This window comes from Aythya ferina (assembly GCF_964211825.1).
Source record: "Aythya ferina genome assembly, chromosome: 2".
In the NCBI taxonomy this organism is placed as follows: domain Eukaryota; kingdom Metazoa; phylum Chordata; class Aves; order Anseriformes; family Anatidae; genus Aythya; species Aythya ferina.
In genome coordinates, this window is record NC_140297.1 from 160,472,298 (window position 1) to 160,495,071 (window position 22,774).

A 22,774-nucleotide genomic window follows, 5' to 3' on the forward strand; every position below is an offset into this window, starting at 1 on the left:
TCCTGGCGTTTTGGGGCTGCTGCCCCCAAAGTTTGGTAACCCCGTCCCGCTCGAAGCATTTTTGCTCTAGCAAGATGCGCTGCATGGCCAACCCTGATTTTTTCCAGCTCCCTCTTTCAGTCTGTTTAGGAAGGAAGTCTTGCACCTTTCAGGTTAATGACGTCTTTTCGTAAAAAATATTAATTGGCACTGAAACCACCGGTGCGGGAACAAGCCCTCGCTCCAAGCACTTTGATACTCTGCTAACTGCTGACGCTCAGCAGTTCTCCGTGCGCTCAGCAGCCAGGGCTTTCGAAGGTTTGGCACCGAGGAACTGTCCCTGGTGGCTGAAACAATTTTTTAAGTAAAACAAATTTTAAGTGAAGCGCGTTTTAAGTAAAACGAGTTTTAAGAAAAACAAATTTTAAGTAAAGCAATTTTTAAGTAAAACAATTTTTAAGTAAAACACGTTTTAAGTGAAACAAATCCGGAGCAGAACATTCCTGCAGGGTGCCACGTGCGTAACGAACCAAGTTGTGCTGCTCGGAGGCAGAGAATCAAAGCAACTTGGGCACTTCGGGGTGTAATTGGGTGTTTCTGGGTGTAGTTGGCTACTTCTCGGTGTAGTTGGGTGCTTCATGTTGTAGTTGGGCACTTTGGGTTGTAGTTGGCTGTTTCTGGGTGTAGTTGGGCACTTTGGGGTGTAGTTGGTTGCTTCTGAGTGTAGTTGGGTGCTTCTGGGTGTAGTTGGGTGCTTCTGAGTGTAGTTGGCTACTTCTGGGTGTAGTTGGGTGCTTCAGGTTGTAGTTGGGTGCTTTGGGTTGTAGTTGGGCACTTCTGGGTGTAGTTGGTTGCTTCTGAGTGTAGTTGGGTGCTTCTGGGTGTAGTTGGGTGCTTCTGAGTGTAGTTGGCTACTTCTGGGTGTAGTTGGGTGCTTCAGGTTGTAGTTGGGTGCTTTGGGTTGTAGTTGGGCACTTCTGGGTGTAGTTGGTTGCTTCTGAGTGTAGTTGGTTGCTTTGGGGTGTAGTTGGGTGCTTCTGGGTGTTTTGGGGCTCTTCAGGTTATGGTTGGGTGCTTCTGGGTGTAGTTGGGTGCTTCTGGGTGTAGTTGGGCACTTTGGGTTGTAGATGGGTGCTTTGGGTTGTAATTGGGCACTTCAGATTGTAGTTGGCTGCTTCTGGATGTCGTTGGGCACTTCAGGTTGTGGTTGGGTGCTTTGGGGTGTAGTTGGTTGCTTCTGGGTGTATTGGAGTGCTTTGGGTTGTAGTTGGGCACTTCTGGGTGTAATTGGGTGTTTCTGGGTGTAGTTGGCTACTTCTGGGTGTAGCTGGGTGCTTCAGGTTGTAGTTGGGTGCTTCACGTTGTAATTGGGTGCTTTGGGTTGTAGTTGGGCACTTCTGGGTGTATTTGGGTACTTCGGATTGTAGTTGGGCAGTTTGGGTTGTACTTGAGTGCTCCTGGGTGTAGTTTGGGAACTTCAGGATGTAGTTGGGTGGTTTGGGGTGTAGTTGGTTGCTTCTGGGTGTATTTGGGTGCTTCGGGGTGTAGTTGGATGCTTCGGGGTGTAGTTGGGTGCTTTGGGGTGTAGTTGGGCACTTCTGGGTGTAGTTGGGTGCTTCTGGGTGTAGTTTGCTCCTTCTCAGGGTCTGTTAATGGGTGGCGAGCCGCCTGCTGCACGGCAGGCGAGCATCCCCGCCACCAAGCAATCACCCGAGGGCTGCCAGAAAAACGTCACTTTTGAGTGGAATCTGCTCAGAAAAGGACTGATTTAAGAGGAACGGCCCCCCCGGCTCCTTCCCCCTCTTGCCATGGGTCGCCTCCTTCCCCATGAGGCGCACGCACGGCATCGACCCGCTCTCCTGACCCCGTTGTGCTCTGCTACAGAAAGATGCTGGCTCGGCTGTTTTTTCCCCTCGTAACTGCGGTTATCAATAAACCCCACGTCATTTTAAGTGCGAAATAGGTTGGAATTGAGGCTGCTCGTAATTGGGTGGTGTCACGAGCTTTCCGGGCACGTGGCGCGGCATCGCCCCGTCCCTAGGGAAGCACAGGGTGAGCAGCCTGGCCTGAAATGGGAAGAGGAGGCTGCTGTGGCTCAAAGATTTGTGGTTTTTTTGTTTTGTTTTGTTTTTTTGGTTTTTTTTTTTTTTTTGTTTGTTTTTTTTTTTTGTGGCCTTCTGAAAAATGTTACCGAGCTGAAATGAGCCCAGGGTTCCCCTCATCTGTCTGTGTGCTCTCAGAAATCGAACCTGCGCATCAGCGGGGCTCCTTCTCGGGGCAGCGCAGGGAGTTGGGGTTTTGGGGTGAGTCCCTGGGCTTTTGGGAGCCTTTCCAGTGGGTCCCTGAGCCCCTTTCCCTGCAATTCACCACTTATAAACTCCTCTGAGGTCTGCGCTCCCGTGGGCTGTACCCGATGCTCCTGCACGTGGCTGAGGCACGGTGGCTCCGAGCCCCTTTGGCTACGGGAGATTGCAGCCGACTTCTCTGCTCCATTTTGGGTGGATTTGGGAAATAAAGGTGGTGATTCCGGGCTGAGCCCGCTCCTGGCACCCAGAGGAGTTGTGCTGCACCCGTGACCCCATCACCGTGTCGGGGTGCACGCACGGGTTGTCCCGTGCTGATGTCGATCCGGGGCCAAAATCCCAAAAATGAGAAGGGCTGCGCCACGCCAGGCCCCAAATTAAAGCCTTCAGCGGGGACCTGGAGAAAATGTTGGGACTCCACAGAGCTGGAAGTGGCCTCCAGCTTTATTCTCACAACCTGCTCCGTAGCAGCTCTCAGACTGGGGAGCGTAGACGGGCACAAATCCCACGTAAGGACTTTTCATTCATAAGAACATCCCCTTTATCTTTTTACTTAAGCCCACACACAAAAAAAAAAAAATAAAAAAATGAAGAGTTTGAATAAAACCTGGCTGGCTGTAAGCCTCAGCATCCTCTGGATTAGCGAAAGGTGACGCCTGGGGTGCTCGGGGTAATCTGAAAAGTTGGTTGATTCCCGTTGTCGGCGCGAGGACGAGTTAATTAAACCTGCTTTCACGTTCCAAGCCCTGTTTTGCTGTTTAAACCCCCCTCCTCTCTCTGCTTGCTCCCCCGCAGGCTGGAATGGGTGGAAATCATCGAGCCTCGGACGCGGGAGCGCATGTACGCCAACCTCATCACGGGGGAGTGCGTCTGGGACCCGCCGGCCGGCGTGCGCATCAAGCGCACGAATGAGAACCAGTGGTGGGAGCTCTTCGACCCCAACACCTCCCGCTTCTACTACTACAATGCCACCACGCAGCGGACGGTGTGGCACCGGCCGCAGAACTGCGACATCATCCCCCTGGCCAAGCTGCAGACCCTGAAGCAGAACACGGAGTCGCCGCGAGCCTCGACGGAGAACAGCCCCGGGAGGAGCAGCAATGTCAGCAGGGAGGGCAGCACCAGCTCCTCGCTGGAGCAGGAGCTGGAGGGCGGCGAGAAGGTGCCCGAGCAGACGAGGTCGGGCCGCCAGTCCACCCAGTACGCCGTGGTGAAGGAGGAAACGGAGAGGTGAGGGCGGCCGGCGATGGGGCGCCGCGGTGCCACGGGGTCGGGAGCCGGTGCCCGGCTCCGTGGAGGGGCAGAGAGCGAGGTCCTGATCATGCAGCATGGAGATATTCATCAGGCAGCTCCCCTAACGAGGTCTGGCGTCTCTTAAGGTTTATGGTTTGCTCATCTGTTGAGTAGTCACTGGAGGAAGAGGTGCAGGCACCCGTGGGAGCTGCTCCTCCTCGTTAGCGCTCGCTGAGGTGTTCTTTCCAAAATAACTCCCTGGCCTCCAAAGCGTGGTGCTGCAGGTTTAAAAGCTTTTTCCCCGTGGGTGCTTCCTCCCCCTGTCTCCCCAGCACGGTCCCTGCTGCTCCCCTGCACCTTTTGGGGGGTTCCTGGTGCGAAGGGGGAGCTCCCAGAATGATTTAGGTAGGGAGCCTAAATCATTCCATTATTCCTTGATTTTCTCTCTTTTTTTTTTTAAGCTGCCCATTGCTAAGACCTCTGCAGGCCTCGTGGCTGCTCCAGAAGCATCCTGAGGTCCTCGGTGCGTGGTCACCCCCCATGAAGGGTTATAAGCAATGAGCCATTTTGGGGTGTTTTTTCATCTTCCTGCAGACCACGCACACCATCGGGGGCTTCCAGGGGATGAAGGAAACCCCTCCAGGGCAGGAGCCGCCTCCTGCCTGGGGGGAGATAAAAATAAATCAAAAAAAAATTGGGTGCCACTCAAGGGAGCAAATATTGCTGTGCCGTGGGAGATTTCTAGCTGGGGGTGACGTGTTGGTCCCCTTGGGGGTTCAATCCGTGCCCCATCTGGCTCGGGGAAGGGGCAACACCGTGGGCTGAGCCCGCTGGGTGCATTTCCAGCAGGGCACGGGGAAAACTGGTTAAAAACACATGGATTTGGGTACTTCTGCAGCCGTCAGAGCAGCCCAGGATGCTGGGTGGGGGGTTTGCTCCACGGACAGGGGCTTTCTGCATCAGGAGCTGAGATTCTGAGGAGGGAAGGGGGGATTTTGGCTGCCGACCTGCAGGAAATCCCCAGGGACACTGAGATTCTGTCTCCAGAAGTGGCCAGGGGTGGATAAAGCCAAACACGAGCTGTGCAAATTAAAAATGGATTTTGGATCGTGGTGATGGCATCGCCAGCTCGAGCGTTTGTGCCTCGAGCTTCTCCGTGCCCGGAGCTCCTCCGCGTTCTGTTGTTGTTCCACGAGCCGGAAAAATGTGAATTTCTGTGTGTTATGTGCTCATTTTGTGCCCGTGTGAGCCCTAAAACGTAGGAGAGCTGCATCAGGCACGGTGTTTATTATTTTTTTTTTGCCTTGTTGGTGCTTTTTTCTTCTCAATGTGTAGCCGCCTCCTTCGCTTTGGGCACCAAGGTGCCTCCCACCACGTCCGTGCTGCTGGCTGGTGTTTGAGCGGTGTCTCCAGTTTTCTGGGGGAATTTGGGTGGTGAATGGGACAAGGGTGAGGGTGGAGGTGGTCCCAAGACCCTTTTTTGGGAAGGAAAGGGGAACGAGCTGCGGTGCATCGCTCAGTGTGCCGGAGAGGACAACTGGGGATGCTTTATTTGCAAAGGGAAGAAAGAAGGGGGATGGTTTGTGGGACTGGGGAGGGGTGAAAGCAGGATTTTGTGGGTGAGTTGAGTTCATATCCTTAGTCAGAGACAGGTCTGAAGTCTCCTACCAGGAGAATTAACGCAGGATGCTTCTCCAGTACATGGCTTTGCCTCTCACAGGAGAGCCAAGGTTGGAAGGGGGCTCTGGAGGTCACCTGCCTGAATCCCCTGCTCGAATTTTCACAGCTTTGAGCCTTAAACTCCTTTCAGCAAGGTTTCAGTCCCAAATTTTCTCTGGTCTTACCGCGAGGTCAACGGCTGACCTCAAGGAGCCATCAAGGCCCTTGGGACCACTAGGCCCAACTTCCAACCCCATCTGTTGGGTCCCAGCCCTACACCACGTCCCTCAGCGCCCATCCCATCACACCTCGTGCTCAGAGGTGCCCCACGGGTGGGGGATTTGGGAACAGGATGGGGGATTTGGGAACAGGAGCCTCTGGTTTGGCTGGAGGCCATGGTGGCCACCAGCTCCTTGGTGCGGCCAACGCGGTTTTTGGGATCTCGACGCCAGGTTTGCCTGGGTGGCCAGCAGAGGTGGAGGATTCCAACAGAAATCCTGGCTTGCCCGAGATGTTGCATTTTCTTCCTTAAAATGGGAATTTTATCTACAAAGCAGGACGTGGCCGCTCTGAAATCTCACACTGGCGTTGTGTCGGGTCACTGGGTTTGGGCACGCTGCGCCTCGGTCCGTGCAGGGCCCGAGGGGAGACCGACGAGCAGGGGCACCAGGGGAGCTTTCTATGGACCTCTGTGCCACAGAAAATTGTTTTCTTTTTGTTTTTTTTGGGTGTCTTCACCCAAATCCCACCTGCTCCGAAATGGTGACCACGTTATTTCCCAAGACTTGCCCTTTTCTCGCAGGTTTTCCCACCCCCAGTTCTGAAGGTCAGTAAGATAAAGATAAAGTAAGATAAAATGCAACCCTAAAGATAAAGTAAGATAAAATGCAACCCTTAAATCTCCCTGGATTAAGTGGAGCTGAGCCGAAATAGCCAGGGGAGGGGCTCCCTTAGAGACCCCTTCCCAAAACGGGACCTTGCTGGCTGCAGGACCCAGGAGGGGAGCCCCAAAAAAAGGGGAGCCCCCTTTTTGCTCCCAAAATCTGGAACACCGCAGGCAGCCGAGGTGGGATCCCACCCCAAAACGTGAACTCCTCCAGGACCTCATTCCCCCAGCAGGACCCCGGGTGCTGGGACGGGGACGCTGCCAGCCCGGGGAGGGGAACGCTGCAGGAAATTGCAGGTTTTTCAGCAAAAGGGGATAAAACAGAGATTTTCTCTTTTTGTTTTCTCTCCTCTTGCTTTTTGCTCTCTGGCACCCGACGAACGCCGCGAGCTCCACGGGGAGACGTTTGCGGGGTGAAGGCTGGGGTTTAACCCCTTTCCTCGTGCTGTTTTCAAATATTTGGGGGAAAAACATTCCCATCTGGCATTTCCTTGGGGCAAAGCGCTTTGGGGCAAATTGGGGCAAAGCTCCCTGTCCACGTCCTGCTGATTTTTTGTGTTCTGCCTGCACAACAGGCTCGGGGTAGCTGGGTGTCCATCCAACGCGTGCGCAGGGCGTCCGGCCCGACATGCAGTTTACATAACAGCAAAGAAAAACATCTCTTTCCCCTTTTTTTTTCTTTTTTTCTTTTTTTTTTTGTTCTTTTTTAGACGCAGCGGCTGTAATTAAGCGTATGAAGCCTTGCGGTCCAGCGATTAACACAGGGGATTAGGCGCTGGGATTTCATTTCTATTCCTGGCTTTGCCACCGCGCTGTGCTATTTTCGGGCACGTCACTTTCCCTTCTTTTAAAAATAAAAGCAGCGCTCGGAGCCGCTGGGAAGCGGTGCCACCTCCTCTTCCAGGGGGGAAAAAGGAAAAAAAAAAATAATAACATGATTAGACATTTTTTTTTAGCTCTGCTGGAGGTGCAGTCCCCTTTTCTTGATGCTTTGGGTGCTTCACGATTCATCAAACGGGGCTTGGGCAGGAGCTGGGGTGGGGGGCGCAGAGGGACAGGAGCCGGAGGGGGAGCTCCTCTGGAGCCATTTGAAGTTAATTTTTCCCCTAATTAGCAGCTTTATTCCCTTGGTAGGGCTCAGGAGGAGCTGTTGGGCTGCGGGCACCCTCCAGCTCCTTGGGTCCGTGGCGGGGATGCGGCGGCACCGTGTGCCGGCCACGGGTCGCAGGGCTCTGGGTGGACCTAAAGATGTTGCCACACGTCGTGCTGAGGAGGAGGAGGCTGTTCCCTGTGCTTGGGGGATCCCAAATCCCCAAAAAATCACCACCAGAGCTTTTGGCCTCATCAGTGCGAGCTCAGATGCAACCATGGTTGTTGGAGTTAGCCTGCTGAGACGACAGACGTCACCCTGCGTGGGCTGCTAAAATCAGAGTGTTCTGCACCTCCCCAGCCCCTTGGAGCCCTGCATGGGCACTGCCAGCGTTTGGGCAGGATGAGAAGGAGGAAAACGCCCCGAATTTGCCATTTCTTTCATGGTAAGGAGGTGCTGCTGTGCCCTGGGGGTTTGCGCAAGGAGTTTGTGCAATGACGGCTGCAGCGGTGGTTCCAGATGTATGAACTATTTAATAGGTACAGGGCACCCTCCAATTAACAAAGTACAATTAAAGGCCAGCTTCTCTGAGCCCCGTGGGTCCCGTCCAGGCTCAATTTGGGCTGCTGGAGTCAGGGGGCATCATCCGTAGCGAGTGGGTGCGATGGCTCCAGTGGGATTCGGTCCTGCAGCATCAGCAGGGCTGAGCGGGTCCCCAGCACCCCAAAAGTCCCCTCAAGCACCAAGGACACCAAAACCTCCCAGCAGCATTGTGAGGACCCTGATCTAGAGAAAAGGCACTTTTTAAAGTGCCTTCCACCTCTGGAAGGTGGGAATTGTCCTGGATCTTGCTCTGCCCCGTTTGCAGTGGATATGTCGCCGACCCTGCCAAACCTCGCTCAGCACCCGCACGGGGATGGCACAGCTGGGGACAACGTGGTCCCCTCTCCACCACCCTGCGCTCTGGGGTCACCTAGGTTGGAAAAGACCTTCAAGATCCCCAAAAAACAACCGTTGGCTTGACCTAGGGCGTCCCATGGCTAAACCACCTCCTCACCTTGAGTCCGTCCGGAGCCGCAGGACGATGGAGACGGCAGGACGGGGACAGAAGGACACGGACAGCAGGATGAGGACAGCAGGACGGGGACAGCAGGATGAGGACAGCAGGACGGGGACAGCAGGATGAGGACAGCAGGACGGGGACAGCAGGATGAGGACAGCAGGATGGAGACAGCAGGATGCCCTCCCTTTTGGGCATGCCTTCTCTGAGAGGACCCAAATGGTGCAGGGAGGGCGTTAAGAGCGGAGCCACTCGCTCTGATTTCGGCACGCACGAACGAGAGCTGCTGGAAGGAGCTGGCTGGAGGGCCCCGGGCAGGCTTGCCAGGCTGTTAATATTTAAGCAGCAGCATTGTTCAGCCCCCGCTGGCCTGGCTTCCGTGGGCAGCAGTGCGTGGAGCACTTGTCCCCTTACGAAGCGCTCTCCGAGGTTTTTAGGAGCGGTGCCGAGCACGGGTCGGACCGACACGGGGCATGGAGCTTTCGGCAATTTCAACCTCTGCCCGGTGACTCAGAGCTCGCTTCTGGCCTCACGCAGCGTCCCCACTGCTGTGTGAGTGAAAAATAGAAAGAAAATATAGAATAGAAAAAGAAGGGTTTTGCTGGTGGGGTTTTGCAGACCGGCACCAGCCTGACCTGGGCTTGGGCGCAGCGAGGCGCACGCGGGCGTTGGTTTTGGTAACTTCATGGGGGCGATCAAAGACCCCTGGTTACTCCAGAAGATCAAACGGCCTCTGTTTGTCCAGAGAAACCTTGGGGTCTCCTCCTTGGAGAGCTTCAGCCTGGAACTCGTGGCACTGTGGATGGATTCGATACCTGCCTTCAGTCCCCTTGGCAGCTTCATCAGCAAGAGCTGATCGCCACGATAACGAACTCAAACTCATCAGCAACACCACAACGACTGCGCTTTGGGGTTGCTCTGCCAAAGATCCAGGAGATCTCCAGGAGATCTCCATCTCAGCACCTTGCTGGGCAGTTCTGGACCACGAGCTTACTTTTAATCCATTTATTGCCTCCGAAACCATTCCTTAAAGATTGCGAGGTGTTAGGGGTGCCGAGTCAGCATCTCTCCAGCCCCATGGGCTGTCCTGGCTCCTGGGCACCTCGTGGGGCTCCATTTGAGGTGCCAAAGCTCTGGAATGCTCTGATATTGTAGTTATGTGGAACAATCTCCATCACCTACGAGCTCACACACCCTTGCACCTCCAGCAGGCACCACCAGAAGCACGACAGCCTCCGTGGTGTTGGCAGGACCTTTGCACCAAGTGATTGGAAACCATCTAGAATTTGTGCGTGGCCCCTCGGACCTCCTGGTGGGTGGGCACGAGCAGGGATGGAGGCTTGGGGAGCCCGGGTCCCATCCTCACCTTGCTCCCAGAGTCCCAGCCAGCACAGTTTTGCCCTGAGATTGAAGGATACACACTCGGTGCCCTTTATTTGCAAGAGCCTTGAAAAATATAAGGTTGTACGGGACTGCTGATGATCGGGTGATTTTTTTGTGTATTTTTTTGGGAAGGGAGGGGACGAAGTGAGGTACACAGCATGTAGCCAGTGTCTGGAGCGTGTTGCTGTGGGAGGTGGATATTGCAGCAGGTTCAGGAAGGGATTAAACAAATCCAAAGCAACCAACCCATAGAAGTTGGTTCCTTGGAGGACACCTCCCTGCTGATGACCCTAACGCAGGGACCGGGTGCTGGGGGGCACCTTGAGTTGGACTTTCCATGCTTTTCAGGATTTGGACCCAATGATGCTTGTGAGTCCCTTGGCACATTCTGTGATTCAAAGAACTTGCCTGAAGGTCTTCTTGACCTTGAGTTTCCTTGAGGTCTTCTGGACCTTGAGCTTCCTTGAGGTCTTCTGGACCTTGAGCTTCCTTGAGGTTTTCTGGACCTTGAACTTCCTTGAGGTCTTCTTGACCTTGAGTTTTCTTGAGGTCTTCTGGACCTTGAGTTTCCTTGAGGTCTTCTTGACCTTGAAATACCTTGAGGTCTTCTGAACCTTGAGCTTCCTTGAGGTCTTCTCCCAACAACCACTGCCATAAACCTCAAGTATTTTTTTCCACAGCTTCTTTAGGAAGCTTTGTGAGCATCGGTCCCCTTCCACCAAACCTACCAAGGCTTGCCCGCCGTGGAGGGGACGCTGCAGTCGTGGCTCTGGGTACAGCACGATAAGAGAGAGCTGACGCCTTTCCCTTGAGAAGAGGCTGAGTGTCACGAAAGAGGAGGCACGTGCCTTCACGTGCATTGGAGAGGGAAAAGGGATTAAGCAATTCAACGCAGTCATAATTTCAGGGCTCAGAAGCCTCATTAAAATTAGCTTTGACAGAAGCTTAATTTTATTGCCACTTGCTTGAATAAATTCTTTGAGGTCTATCCTATTAGGAAGATTTGTTTTCTTCTCCCGAAACCAACATCTGATCTGAATTTTATTAACGCAAGCGCCTTAATGTGTACGTAGGGCTTGTTAATGCGGCAGCTTAGAGAACTGCTCAGGAGGAAGTTATTTCTCCAGATGTTTGCCGTTACGTTCTGCTGCGGATCAAATGTCTAATAATTCGCGCGGCGCCGCCTGTTTTGCAAACGAGCCTGACGATTTGCACGGCCCTCAGCGGAGATAAAGGCAAAAAAAGACCTTTCCTGTGCTCCCCGAGCAAATACCAGCCGTAAGTAGGAGCAGTATCAGACCGCGTTGCCCTTCGGCAGAGATTAATAACGTGGCTAACGAGTGCGGGAGGGGCACGGCGTGCTCATGGTACAACCAACTGCGATGTGGTAAATGAGGATGTGCCCCAAAAAAGGCTTTTTTTGGCACTCGCCCCTTCCACCTGTGTTGGCTTTGGCCAACGGAGCGGCAGGGCTATTAGCGGGAGGAGTGGGAGCGATGTTGGTGAATATCCATAACCCCTGCTCTCTGCGTGGGGCTGTTGTTATAAATCCCATCCCATCCCATCCCAACCCATCCCATCCCATCCCCATCCCATCCCCATCCCCATCCCATCCCAACCCATCCCCATCCCATCCCATCCCATCCCCATCCCCATTCTACTCTACTCTACTCTACTCTACTCTACTCTACTCTACTCTACTCTACTCTACTCTACTCTACTCTACTCCACTCTACTCCACTCTACTCCACTCTACTCCACTCTACTCCACTCTACTCCACTCCACTCCACTCCACTCTACTCTACTCTACTCTACTCTACTCTACTCTACTCTACTCTACTCTACTTTATTCTCTTCCATCATCTGTTAAACACCCAATTAATGACTCAAAACTTGATGTCAGGAGATAGGCACAAAGCCCAGCCTGACGGGGTGCCCATCTCTGTGGATGGGCTTCATGGATCCTAAATCTTCGTTGATCCTAAAGGCGATGGGACGTTAATAAGGGCACGTGCGCGTCGGCAGTCGCTGTTGTAACCCCTTGTTCACCATTACTGTATTGCAGTTCGCCGCCCTCCGGAGTGTTTGAGAAAGAATATGACATTTATCGGGATTACAATGCGGAAGGTCAACTCCTCCACTACAGGTAGCCGAAATTTCCCTCCTGTACCGGGGTTCGGGTCCGAAACGTGGCCTCCGCAGCGCGGCATGGGGCATGGGCAGCCTGTGGGGAAGAGGCTGCAAATATCTTCTGGTTGTCCTCCCCGTCTCCTTCCCTCCACCTGCTGTGGTTTTTGCTTTATGACCGCCCTTAATAAGGGATTCATTTTGGATTTATTTTGGTGGTTTTTTTGGAGCAGGGGCGCCGCGTGCCCTTTCTGCAGCTCGGTGCCGTCTGCGCTGCTCTCTGAGCACTGGACCACGGCCTGGCTGCTTCAAAATTTCATAAAACGGCGTTTTAATAATTTATTTTCATTCTCGTGGACGAGGAAGGCATTTCAGGCAGGCACAAGAGAAGTCGTGGGGTCTGATATGGGGTTGGGGGTGCAGGCGGGACCCTCCTGGTCCATCCCAGCGCATCCCAGCGCAGCAGGCGATGTCTCGGATGCCTCTCGGCACTGCAACCACATTTAGGCTCCTTTCTGGGATTTCTACATGGCTGTGGGCACACATTTCACCTATTTCTTGCTTGTCAGATGGGCATCAGCATTCTGCTCGGATCGGGATTTCAGGTGATCGCCGGGCTGAGGAAACTGCCCCAGGGCTTCCCTGGATTTAGGCTGGTGGGGGGGACACGGAGTGCTCGTGGGGACGTGGAGAGGTGGCAGGGACATGGAATGGTGATGGGAACGTGGAGCAATAGTGTGGTGACGGGGACACGGAGCAATGATGGGGACATGGAGAGGTGATGGGGACACGGAGAGGTGATCGGGACACGGAGCAGGATGGGGCTGTGGTGCTGGATCGATGCCACAGCCAGGGACAGGACCCGATGCCTTTTCCTGGGGACAGCACCCCCACTGCGAGTGCCACCCCCTCTCCTGCTGCCCCCGCCCTCTCCCCATCGATTAAAAAAAGAAATTTCACCCCAATCAGTGCGCGCGGCCCTGTTTGTACCCGCGCCCGCCTCGCTGCAGGGGACGCCTCCATCTCCCCGACCTCAGCCTGGAAAAATCCCACAGACAGCCCTCGCCACCCCCCCCAGCTGCAGCCAGGAAGCTAATTAGCAGCTTTGGTTAATTAGCTGAGAGTGGGCTTCCTTCTGGAGGAGCCGGTCTCAAGTGCCCCCTGCCTGCGGACTGCGGGGAGGTGGGAGCGGGGCTGGCGCAGCCTTGGGGAGGGGGGCTCCTGGCCCGAGCCCCTCCTGCGGGCTCCAAAATCGGCGTCGGGGCTCAGCACCCTGGGGTGCGCGGATCCGCTCGGGTGGGAGCAGGAGCTGAAATCCCCGGCTGGCTGCGGGAACGCGTTGCCAGCTCACCGGGACCCCGAGCACGGCTCCCCGCGGCGCTGCGCCTCTAGGAAATGTCACCGCCACTCCCTGCCTTCTGCTGCCAGCTCCTCTTCATCACGACGAAGGCTCCTCCACCTCCCCTCTCACGGAAGAGCCAGGAGCAGCCACACGAGCCCGTTTCAGCGTTTCCTTCAAAACCCAGAGCCCACAAAAATCCTTTTTCCCCCGGATTTCTGGTCCCCGGTGCAGGTGAGGGGTGGAAGGGCTGCGGACCCGTCCACCTGTCCAGTGAGCTGCTGCTCGTTCTCCAGAAATTGGGGGATTTTTGGAGGGGTTCCTGCGAGGGAAAACTCCGTGGTGTTGAAGGGGGGTGAGGGACGGAGGGCTCGTTATCTCCTCCTCCTGGCTTGGCTCCCGCTGCCGCTAATTGGAGCGGACGCCACGGGAGACGGGAAGCGGCGGGCGGGGGAAATGTTGCACGGAGAAATTCGGGTTCTGCAGCCCCGAAGGCAAAAGCGCCGTCCAAAAACGCACCAAAAAAGTGCCCCGAATGTCGCAGCCTGCTCCTTTCATTCAGGGGAAGGCTTGGCAGGGCGGCGCGTTCACCCCAAGGCAAAAATCTCCCTTCTTTTCATTTAACTCCGGCGGTTCTTCGGAGTTTTGTGGTTTTTTTTTTTTGGCAGGGAGCTTCGTGCTTGCTTTGCTCGCAGGCCTCGAAGCTGCAGCAGTATTTTAGGCAGGGAACGAAGCCCCGGGAGACCTCGGGCACCCTTGGAGCGAGCCCTGCAGTCGGCAGATGGGCTGGAGGCTGGGCCAAACCCGAGCGCGGGCAGCGAGATGAGCCCCGTCCCCGCCTGTCCCCGGCCCCCGACCGCTGCTGACACCCCTCCGGCGCCGTTCCTGCTGCTTCTTCCCCGTCGCAGGGATGCACCACGCCGTGCCAGGCAAAGCTGAGCGCCGAGGCGAGAGCGAAAGCCATGTGCACAGCAGGGGAGGCGAGGAGGAGGAGGAGGAGGAGGACGCGGAGAGGCCGGGGGGCTCGGAAACGCACGGCAGAGGAGGCGAAACTCCGTTTGCGCTCCCCCGAGGTTTGCAGAGGAGCCCGGTGCTCTCGCATTTTGGGGCAAAATGCACTGATGCAGCCCCTCGCCGGACGGTGGGTGCTGGCCTCACCGGGTCTGAAGCACCCTGGGATGGCAGCCCTGCCGAAATGCCCGCGCCCGGTGCAGGGAGCCGAGTCGCCGCCCTTCCAAACGCCGTCGGCAGCGAGCGGGGATGTGAGATCTCCATCAGGATCTGAGCTCCGGGGTATTTGTAAGTGTAGCTCTTGTGTCTGCACGTCCTTGGGCACGGCAGATAAGGAGCAACGAAGTCTTGGGGGGTCGCATTGGAAAGATCTCCAAAGGGAACGACCCCGTGCGGGGACGGCGAGGACGGTTCTGCCTGGGTTCACCCTCCTCTGGGTGTGAGCACCGCCGCGCACGAACCACGTGGGAAGCTGATTTATGTGAATTAGTGCAACTTAAGGGCTTTTTTTTCCCTCCGAGAGGTGAAAAGGCATTTAATTCTAGAGCGAAATTACTGGCACAGGCTGAGTAACACCAGCACGAGCAGAGGCAGCGTGAAGAGATGCGCGTGTCGGGGTCGGTCTTGCTTTTGGGTGTTGCAGGACAGAAATGGCAGCAGTTTTGGTGCAACGCCCGGTGCTGCTGGCAGCATTTGGGGCAACGCCACCGGTGCCAGTGGCTGCAGGGGAGGATAGGGAAGATGGGGAAGGTCGGTGGTGCTGCTACAGCAGCCCCGCTGCGGTCCGTGCTGGTGTTCCCTGGCGCGGCGCTGATTTTAACGTCGCTGCCCACTGATTTCACATAAATTGGTTTTTCTGGTAGAATTTAGAGGATTTGGGGGGGCATTTCGCAATGGGGTTGCGCACGGGGTTGTAAGCGCAGCCGTGCTGGTGCCATAATTCCAGGGGAGAGGAGCGAAGGGGAACCAGGACGAGCAGAAACACTCGCGGAGCCGACGGGTGGCCCCGGCTGCGGGCATCGGTTTGGGCACGATTCATGGAGCCGAGCCATGCCTGCGAGCACCAAAAAAAGGCACTTTTTCTAGCAAAACCCTGCGAGGAGCCGGGCTTGGCCCCATGCTGGCCTCTCCTCGCCATCAGGATCATTTCCACTTATCGCCGTCACCGAGCCGCTCGTGGGCACGGCGGCTGCAGCGATTTAGCCGCAAAAAAAAAAAAAAAAAAAAGCAAAAAGCCCTTTTCCGAGCATTCCTTTTACAGGCAGAAAATTAAATTTAGCCCGTGGTGATGCTTTCTAGTGCTCAGCAATAACCCCGGATGGCACGGTGGAGCTCTGGGGTTGTTGCTTGCTGTTCCTGCTCTGATTTACAGCTCTGCCTCGGCTGGGGGACGTGAGGCGCCGCGCCGCGGTCTGCTCGGTGGGGTTTTTATTCCTACCCGCTGCTGCTGAAATAGGGGTGAAATAGGGGTGGGGGCTGCAAATGTGGGAAATGGGAGAGGCTTTTCACTTTCTGGTTGCGGTGCCTGTGGGATGGAGGCGGGTTGGATGTATGGGGGCAGTTTTGGAGGCTCCCCTCTGCACAGAGCACCCCGGGGGACCTGTCCCTGTCCGGGGATGGTCCCTGCACCTTGGTGGCACCTCTGGTGCTGCTGGGGATGGCTCAGATCTGACCAAAAAAAGACGTCAGGTCTGCCCCAAAAGCAGGTTTCTCCATCGTGAGCTTCCTTTTTAGCAGAGCTTTCAACCCCGAAGGCACCAGGACGCACGGTGGTGATGCTGGGGGTGAGGAACCAAGTAGGGTTCCGTCCCGTTCCCAACTTGATGTGGTGTAACGGGGGGGCTCCCGAAAGCCCCGGCTGGCACCAGGCTCTCCGAGACCCTCAACCGGGCCCCCATCTGCGCTGGCTGCAATCCAGCTTGAAGGCTGCAGCTGAAAAGCTGCAGAAACGCCGTGCAGATGAAAGCAGTCAAGAAGTTTTCAGCACGAGCATCGCGTGCAGGGTGCTGGTCTTGCTCTAGGAGCCCAGCGGGGCACGGCACCCATCTATAAACGCCCCAAAATTGCCCCAGCTGCTCTGGTGCTGCCAGGAGGTGCCCCCCGTGGTTTCAGAGCATGGGGACGCCGGTGGCACGCGCAGGGGTTCATTCACGCACTCGGTGCTCCCCGTTATAAAAACCCTGAGTTTGGGTGTCGTGGTCCTTCCCGGAGCTTCTTCGTGCTGTGCCCTATGTCATTTTTTTTCAGAGTTTCAGTGGAAAACTTCAGGAGGGGGGCGAGGCTGGGGTTTTTGTTGGCGGGGAGGGCGCACGGAAGGGAACGGGGCCGGGTGGGGACAGAGGGGACAATGCCCAAGCAGGGGGCTGGAGGAGAAGGAGGGGGACACCAGGAAACCAAGGAGGGGGCCGGGTGGAGGAGGTGGGATGGGGATGCGAGGAGGGGACGTCCAACCGTGGTGTGCACGGCTCTGGGACGTGGAGCTGCGCGCCATGCCCTGGGCTGTCCAAGATGTTTGGGCTGCCCCCCACCACCACAGGCACCCTCCTCGCCCCCTGACCGCTGTGTTTGCCCCCCGCAGGACGTCCTCCCTGCGATGGAACGCCGGCACCAAGGAGCGGATGCTGATCAAGGTGACCGACCGCGAGCCCAGCTTCCTCATGCACCAGGGCAACGGCTACGCGCCCGACGGCCAGCCGGGCACCCGCTCGCGCCGCCCCTCGGGGGGCCAGCAGTCCCCCAACCTGCAGACCTTCACCCCCGAGGCCGACAACTCCGTCTTCTTCCCGGAGAGGAAGCCCTCGCCCTTCTTGAAGAGGGCTGAGCACGTGGGCAGCTGCTCGCCGCTGCTGGGCCGGGGCGACTCCTTCTGCTCCCCGCTGCAGACGCAGCACCGCAAGCACTCGAGCGAGTCGCAGCCCTCCTCGCCCCGCTACGCCTACGAGCCGCCGCTCTACGAGGAGCCCCCCATGGAGTACCAGGCGCCCATCTACGACGAGCCCCCCGTGGACATGCAGTACGAAGCCAGCGGCAGCTACAAGGCCGGCTCGCCCCAGAAGTCGCCCATCCGCAAGCCTCACCCCTTCCTCCAGTCGCCCAAGCAGGGCTCCAACTCGCCCTACCAGCAGCTGGTGCTCACCAAGCAGAAGTGTCCCGACAGGTTCATGAGCCTGGAGTACAGCCCCGCGGGCAAGGAGTACGTCCGGCAGCTGGTCTACGTCGAGCAGTCGGGCTCCAGCCCCAAAATGAAGACGGGGCTGCGCCACAAGTACTCGCCCAACCCCATCGGCGGCTCCTACTCGCTGCAGCACAGCCCCTGCCTGCTCCGCGACCAGCGCCTGGACGTCAAATCGGGCGACTACAGCAGCATGGAAGGACCCGATTTCTGCCCCGGGCAGCCGGCGGGCCAGGCGGCCCCGGGCGAGGACTCTATGTCGTGGTCCAGCCAGCAGGACACCATGTCCTCCACCGGCTACTCGCCCTCCACCAGGAAAAGGAAGAGCCGCAAGCCCTCGCTGCCCCACGAGCCCAACGCCTCCTCCACGGACGGCTCGGGGGACCGGGAGGCCCTCGGCGAGCAGCCGGCGGCGGGCGAGGATCGTGCCGTGCCGGCGCGCTCGCAGATGAACCGGACGGAGAGCAAGGCGGCGGAGGCGGAGGCGGCGCGGGGCTTCCCCGAGCCCTTCCTGGCGCAGGCACGCCTGGCGTGGGAGGCTCAGCAGGCTCACTACCACATGAAGCAGAGGAGCAGCTGGGATTCCCAAAAGGACGGCTCGGGCTACGAGAGCGACGGCGCGTTGCCCTTGCCCATGCCGGGCCCGGTGGTGCGAGCCTTCAGCGAGGACGAGGCGCTGGCCCAGCAGGACAACAAGCACTGGAAGAGGAACACCTTCGAGAAGCTGGGCTTCCCCCAGATCCTGCTGGAGAAGAGCGTCTCCGTGCAGACCAACCTGGCATCCCCCGAGCCCTACCTGCACCCATCTCAGGTAACGACCCAGGGGTGTCCCTGGTGGTTTTGGGGGCGTCCCTGGTGTTTTGGGGGCATCCCCGGTGGTTTGGGGGTTTCCCCACACGTCCCACGGACCCTCCGTCCTTTGGGTGCTGCTGCAGCCTTGGCAGGCCAACCATGCCTGGCATCCCCACCACGCTGACGGTTAAATAAAGCTCATTTTCGTTGTAAAGCAGGTTTAAACCCCATATTCCACCTCAGATCCAGCAGGACATGCCCGCAGGTGACACCACAGCCCCGGTAGCTCGAGCTCTGCGCCGTGCTGTGGCTTCAGGAGCTGCTTCTCCTCCAACAGCTCCCGTGCCAGAAACCAGGGTTTGGCCGGCGATTTCTTCGGGGCCGTAGCAGCTGAGATGAGGCAGAACCCAGGGTAGTTTAAGTAAAAAAAAAAAATAAGTAAGTAAATTGCCCTTCTTAATTAGAACATTAGAACAGGAGGACCCGTAGCAGGACCTGCCAGGGGGTCACGGCCAACTGCTGTTGGTGCTCAGCCCCTCAGGCTCTGGCTTTCCCCCCAGCTGTGCTAATTAAGGCCGGGGCTAATTGGATTCAATTGTATATAGGGAAGAAATTGTTCACACTGAGGGCGGTGAGATGCTGGGGCAGGTTGCTGGTGCCCTAAATCCTGGGTCAGCACTGGTACCAGTAGCAGGAGGACCCAAACCAGCACCAGGTCCTCACCAGGTGGGTGCTGTGCGAGGCTAAATCCCAGGCACCCACGTCCTTCTGCACGTGGGATCCAAGGGAAGAAAACCCTTTTTGCCGATGCCTTTTAGGGTCCCACTTGCTCCTGGTGTCCACGAGGACGTGTCTGGCTCCCAAAGTCACTTGTCCCCAGCCTGCTGCTGGTGTCCACCAGCCTCCTCCCGGGCTTGGGGACACCAGAAAACCGTGTGTGAAGGTGGCTCTGTGGATATGGGGCTGGCCACCATCGTCTGCCGTCCACGGTGGGTCGGGGCGCACCGCTAATAACCCTGTCCGGCCGTTCTCTCCCAGTCAGAAGACCTCGGCGCCTGCGCCCAGTTCGAGAGCAGCAGGCAGACCAGGAACATGATGCCCAGCGCCAGCTGCGTCTTCCCCACCTTCAACCTGCGGAAGCCCTCCTCGGAGACGGACATTGAGAACTGGGCCTCCAAGCACTTCAACAAGCACACGCAGGGGCTCTTCCGCAGGAAGGTGTCCATCGCCAACATGCTGGCCTGGAGCAGCGAGTCCATCAAGAAGCCCATGATCATGACCAACGACCGCAACGTCAAGAAGGAGGCGTGCGAGATATTTAAACTGATTCAGATGTACATGGGGGACCGGCGGGCCAAGACGGACCAACTCAACGTGGCCTTGGAGATCGCCACCAAGGGCTGGAGCATGCAGGGCCTGCGAGACGAGCTCTACATCCAGCTGTGCCGGCAGACCACCGAGAACTTCCGATACGAGAGCCTGGCCCGGGGCTGGGAGCTCATGGCCATTTGTTTGGCCTTCTTCCCCCCCACCCCCAAATTCCATTCCTATCTAGAAGGATATATTTACAGGCACATGGATCCGGTGAACGACACCAAAGGTAAGAGGCAAACCGGTGCCGTTGGCCGATGGCGCACCCCATTCCTTGGGTCTGTTTTTTTTTTTCCTCTCCCCGTCGCATTCACGCACGTCGTGTCCTTGATGAAACGTGGGTGAGAAACTCGGCGATAGCACGCCAGGAGGTGCAGTGGTTGCGGGGCTGGCTTTAGCACCAACCCTCTCCTCTGGGCGCACAGCAACCCAGCACGAGGCCCGGCACGAAGCGAGCTTGGACACCTCCGCTCACGGCGCGGGCTCGGCCGCCCCCGAGGTGCTGGGTGGGGATGAGCCAGGGGGGGTCCCGTCAATTTGTGTGGCCCCCATGCTCTGGTTTCACGTTCCCTCTCCGTGATTCAGAGCTCCATGGGTTCTGGGATGGACGCATCCTGAAGATGCAGCAAGTCCATCTCCTTGTAAGCAGGGACATGGGGGAGCTCCCCCGGAGCCTCCTCCTCTCCAGGCCGAGCAGCCCCAGCTCTCGGGGTCTCTCCTCGTGGAAGTGGGGCTCCAGGCCCTGCCACCCCTCATGGGCCCCGCGCTGGGCTCTCCCCAGTGTGCCCAGTGCTCTCCAATATATACCCAGGGCTTGATTCTACTGGGGCTCAGCACTCACCCCATTTTCGATCCACCTCACTGCCTGGTCATCGAACCCATACTTAACACCCTCTCTATAAAAACCTGAACTGAAAAAAAGGCAGACAGATGACATCCACCACATCCATCTCCACGACGAGCCCCTTGGGGCTCTACATGGGGACAAAATCCCCCGTTGGGGCACGGCGAGGGGCCCGCGGCCACCACCAGCACCCGCAGCAGAGGCACCAAGCTCACTTCGCCCCGCGCCATGCGCTGGCTTTGCTGTGCCACCCAGCGGAGACGCTGCCCGTGCCCGCACCACGCGTCGGCCTCACGCCGCCCCGCTCAGCCACGGCACTACCGAACGCGCCCTCGGCCCACCGGGGCGCTCACCGGAGCCCGTGGGAGTGGGCAGGTTTGAAAGGCCCCTGCCCGTCCAGCCATTTTGTTGTTTTGTTCCATTTTTATTCACTTTGTGTTATTTCATTGTTATTTTGTTTCCTTTTTTGTTTTTTTTTTTTTAGGTTTTATTTCATATTTTTTTAATTTTCAATTTTCCTCCACGTTTTGTATTTATGTTTTTATATTTATTTTTATATTTATTTTTATATTTATTTTTATATTTATTTTTATATTTATTTTTATATTTATTTTTATATTTATTTTTATATTTATTTTTATATTTATTTTTATATTATATTTTTATATTTTTATTTCATTTCATTTTGTTTGATTTTTATTTATTCTTGTTTGGTTTTAATCATTTTTCATATTATTTTGTTTTTACATTCGATATTTTATATTTTTTATTTTGACTTATTGCATTTATTTTTATTTGCTTTTTTCTATTTTTTTAATTTTACTTTTTTATATTTCATTCCGTTTTATTTTTCATTCCATTTTATATTTCATTCCGTTTTATATTTCATTTCGTTTTATTTTCTTTTGTTCCATTCTGTTGTCTTCATCGCTTTGTTTGTTTCCCAGTGACACAGCACATTAAAGAGGTCCTGGAAAGGAACAGTAAGAAGAAATCCAAATTGAGAAAGAAACCCAAGCCCTATATCGAAGAGCATGATGGTAGGGGTCGTGTCACCGCTCGCTTGGGGCCCCCCTCTCTCGGCCCTCGTAGCAAAGCTGCTGCTTTTCGGCTTTCACCCCCCCACTCCCCAGCTCCCCCTGGGCTCTGCTCGCTGCGTAGGTGCTTGGAGGGGCTGCGCTGCACGGGGAGCGGGGAGGAAGGGGCTCGGGGACCCCCCCGAGTGGCCGGGAGTCCCGAGTCTGCTCTTTGATGGTTGGACTTGATGGTCAACTGATGATCTGCGTTGACGGTTGGACTTGATCATCAACTGATGATCTTCATTGGTGGTTGGACTTCATGACCGATTGATGATCTTCATTGACAGTTGGACTTGATCAATTGGTTATCTTCATTGACAGTTGGACATGATGATCAATTGGTGATCTTCACTGATGGTTGGACTTGATGATCAATTGATGATCTCAGTTGATGGGTGGACTTGAAGATCGATTTGTGATCTTCATTGATGGTAGGATTTGATGATCAGTTGGTGATCTTCACCGATGTTTGGACTTGATGACCAATTGATGATCTCAGTTGATGTTTGGACTTGAAGATCGATTTGTGATCTTCATTGACAATTGGACTTGATCAGTTGGTGATCTTCATTGACAGTTGGACTTGGTCAATTGGTTATCTTCGTTGACGGTAGGACTTGATGATCAGCTGATGATCTTCACTGATGGTTGGTCTTGATAACCAATTGATGATCTCAGTTGATGGTTGGACTTGATGATCAATTGGTGATCTTCATTGATGGTTGGACTTGATGACCTTGGTCATCAAGTCCCCAGTGGGCATAGGTGTCACCATGCGATGGCTTGTGCCGGCATCACCACATCTCAGTGCCATCATAGCTGGTGTCAGGACAGGGGGACCCCCTGGTCCCCACACTTGGGGGGCTCAAGAAAACCCCAGAGAAACCCATGGCTGCCTTTGGCAGTGGCATCAGGGATGGAGGCAAACGGTGACCTCAGGTTGGGTTTAATCACGACATTTTTGGGGGTGTCAGGATGGTGGAGGGGTAGCAATGCCAACGAGGAGCTGACCACAGGATCTTCTGAAGGATGACTTTGTTCTCTGCTTTGCACAAATATAAAAATAAAAAATAGATAAAGTAACAAATATATAAAATAAGAATAAAAAAAATAAATTCAAAATATTTTTTAAAAAGGGATTTTGCCCAGAGGAGGAAGCAGAAGGAGGCAGCACATTGCTTCCCCCGTCCTCATCCATGTGGATACCCAATTAAATCCCCAGGGGTTGGTTTAGAAGGATCCAGTTTGTTTTGCTCTTGGATCAGGGAAAAGTTTGGGGCCACGCGTGCATCCCCGCGTGCATCTGGACCCGAAGCCATGCTCAAGCAGGGTCAGTGGTGGTGGTGGGGGCTGGTCAGATCCTGCTCTTCGGGGCCACGACGAAACCAAAGCTTCTGTCCTGGACACGGAGCTGCCAGGATGTCCCCAGAGCGGGGCCGTCCCCT

At 55.7% G+C, this 22,774-nt stretch overlaps 1 protein-coding gene across 3 annotated transcripts in view; it reads left to right on the forward strand.

The window, feature by feature from the left end:
* The window catches only part of ARHGAP39 (Rho GTPase activating protein 39), an 82,179-nt gene that overhangs the window by 57,646 nt on the left and 1,759 nt on the right, over window positions 1–22,774 (forward strand). Inside the window, exons 2-6 of one of the 3 annotated variants that reach the window (XM_084508526.1) lie at window positions 3,078–3,512; window positions 11,660–11,740; window positions 16,650–18,054; window positions 19,074–19,635; window positions 21,198–21,290. In XM_084508526.1, coding sequence (XP_084364652.1) covers window positions 3,078–3,512; window positions 11,660–11,740; window positions 16,650–18,054; window positions 19,074–19,635; window positions 21,198–21,290 — 2,576 coding nt within the window. The remainder of the gene's footprint in view (window positions 1–3,077; window positions 3,513–11,659; window positions 11,741–16,649; window positions 18,055–19,073; window positions 19,636–21,197; window positions 21,291–22,774) is intronic. The other 2 variants (XM_084508528.1, XM_084508527.1) reach the window with 2 other exon arrangements.